This window comes from Tupaia chinensis, unplaced genomic scaffold (assembly GCF_000334495.1).
Source record: "Tupaia chinensis unplaced genomic scaffold, TupChi_1.0 Scaffold145685_1, whole genome shotgun sequence".
Classification (NCBI taxonomy): Eukaryota; Metazoa; Chordata; class Mammalia; order Scandentia; family Tupaiidae; genus Tupaia; species Tupaia belangeri.
In genome coordinates, this window is record NW_006205542.1 from 3,802,882 (window position 1) to 3,805,418 (window position 2,537).

The window sequence follows — 2,537 nt, forward strand, 5'->3', positions numbered from 1 at the left end:
ATAATTCTTAAAAAAAAAGAATTGCCACATTGTAGAAATACAAGACTTTTATTAGGGCTAAGATTTTGGTAGGACACTGAAAACAGAAATTGAATAATTATTCATGTAAATCAAATAGTTTATTTTAGTTCTTATTTAATTTTTTCTGTATCATTACTTTTATTTTTAATGTCCAGAGTTTGTAAGAAAAGGGCCAGTTTCCTTCTAGGCAAAAAAAAAAAAAAATATTGATGAATTCTCAATTGGCTAGTGAGACTAATAGGGGTACTTCTTCTTGTCTAATACGGTTTCTGGGAAGACATCATTCAAGTCCTCAATGGTCATCTGATCAAATGGAATTATGTTCTTCATCTTCTCCAGCTGTTTCTGATATTCTTCAATCCTGGCCTTTGAGAGCGACACAAACTCAGCACAACTTTTCACATCTTCCTTTTCTTCAGTGTACACCTGGACAGTGTATTTACCCTCTGGCACAGAAACTTTCAGGGCATTAGACTTCTTCTCAAAGTCATCCACCAAGCCTGCCTTGGCCACGCTGGCCTTGTAGTATGCCCAGTCAATAGCTGGCGGGTTCTCGGGAAGTGCAGCCAACCTGGAGGTGAAGGTCTCATTCCAGGTTTTCAGGGAGTTAGCAATAGCCTTTTGGTTTTGGGGTATTATTTTCCCAAAAGCTACCCAGTCAATAGTTTTTAGGGAAAGTTTTCGCTCAGTCATCTTTTAATTCTTCACCGACCTCAGCAGTGAACAGTCCACAGCAAGTAACGACTTTTTTTTTTTTTTTCTTGTTACAGGACCTATGCACTCACCAAAGAGGGACAGGGAGAGGGAGAGTTAGAAATCATCCCCCAAGGGGGATGGCTAGGTCACAGTCTGTTGTCCTCCATTCTCCTCTCAGGATTTCGGGCGCATGTACACATGTATCTGGCATGATTTTCAAGTCTCTGGGTCTTGCTTACAATAAAATGTATGTAGATTGAGAGAGTTTAATTAATTTATCTGGGTTAATTTAAAATTTGTATAGCTACTTCCTTAGTATGGACCAGGTATTTTAGCAAGGGTTTAAACTATTAAACTTGAATGTAAGGGAAAAAATGTTGAAGGATGAAAACAGAATTGAATTCTTCTATTTGAAAAGGAGACAAACCATCCATGCAAAACATCCAGGAGATCTGGCAAACATGCACTTGCACGTTTCTTACACAAGACAGAGTATTACACAATTCTTCCATTCACTCACAGACTCATGTCTGTTGGCCACCCATGCTCCCTGAAGAGAGCTTATGGCCCTGGTTTGCATCAGCAGGCATGATAGATGAGTAGGGACATCACCAGAAGGGAGTATTCTGTCTTTGGCTTGGTTTATAGGCAGATGTGAAGGGAAGAACAGTAAACTTGGAAACTATGTTGGAAGAAGTAAAATTTATTTTTAATCTCTGTAAGATCCAAAGAAAGAATAAAAGCTGTAAGTATGATGATGAGATGATTGGACTAATTTGTAAGGTAATTCATCAAAACATGGGAACTGGGAGTGTAGATTTTCAGACGTAGAAGATGCCTAGAAAGGACTGTATTTCCACTTCCTCTTTTGGAAGTTCTTATATAGATCTTGAACTCTGAATCTGCAATTGCAACTGGGAAGGCAGAAGTATAGTCTTGTTTAAACTCTGCTTTGTGATCCAGCTACATTTTGGTATGTGGTTGGAACAGAACCTTCTCAAACCACGTTAAACAAAAATAAATTAACATTTCAGCACATCCATGTAATTAAGGATGTCAAAATTTTAACAGCATCGTGGAACACTTAAATAAACAAACTTCAGAGGGATTTGCCAAATTCTTTTTGCCCATACCACCAATTAATAAAGCTGCATTTAGAGATGAGAGCAACGAAGAAAAAGGTTTGCAAACATTATGCGAATCTCTTTGATTCTTGTATCATCCTGCTACCAAGTTTGTCTTCATATTTATTGGTTTTGTTGACTGCATTTTGCATCAATGTGTTTCTACTTATTTTAAAAGAATTCTCAGGCAGACCTGCAAGGACCACATAGCAATCCAATGATACTCTACTTTCACCTAGGTGAATAGACTCTTGAACTCACAATTAAATATATGCTTATTAGATCAAAGTCAAGAAAGGCACTTCTTTTTGATAGTTAATAGAATGTATTGCCAAATAATTATGTATGGTTGACAGGGGGTAAAAGGTTAATTGTGTATGTCATGGAAGTAAGTATCTCATCAGAATGAGGGGAGGGATTCAGGGTAGAAGAAAGCATGAACAAATTGTGATGTTGGAAATTTCGGTGTGCTTTGGAATGAGCAAGTGATTCATCTGGGATGGAGACCAGAAATCATTAAGAAAATAAAGCAGGAAATAACGTTGGAAAGATAAGTTGTAGGTCACATCATAGGAGCCTGAGAATGACAGGGCAAAGGAACTGGGTTCGATGGTGGATAGTGCAGAGCTATTGAATGTTTTTGAGCAGGTAAGCAGCTTAGTCAGACTTGTGATCAGAAAGATTGACTGAGATGTG

The 2,537-nt window shown here is 37.9% G+C and overlaps 1 protein-coding gene across 2 annotated transcripts; it reads right to left on the reverse strand.

Annotated features, from left to right (window-relative positions):
- Nucleotides 1–255: 255 nt before the first annotated feature.
- Nucleotides 256–714, reverse strand: LOC106733877 (ATP synthase subunit d, mitochondrial). 2 transcript variants are annotated; one of them, XM_014584115.1, is made up of 2 exons: nucleotides 481–714; nucleotides 256–429 (listed from the first exon to the last, which is right to left on the reverse strand). In XM_014584115.1, the coding sequence occupies exons 1-2, from the start codon at nucleotides 712–714 to the stop codon at nucleotides 256–258; spliced, it is 408 nt and encodes a 135-aa protein (XP_014439601.1). The 2 variants fall into 2 exon arrangements, with proteins under 2 accessions (XP_014439601.1, XP_014439600.1); XM_014584114.1 differs by having other exon boundaries at nucleotides 256–714.
- Between the last annotated feature and the right edge of the window lie 1,823 nt (nucleotides 715–2,537).

Coding starts and splice junctions, on each gene's coding strand:
- LOC106733877 (XM_014584114.1), bottom strand. CDS start 714: ATGACTGAGCGAAAACTTTCCCTAAAAACTATTGACTGGGTAGCTTTT.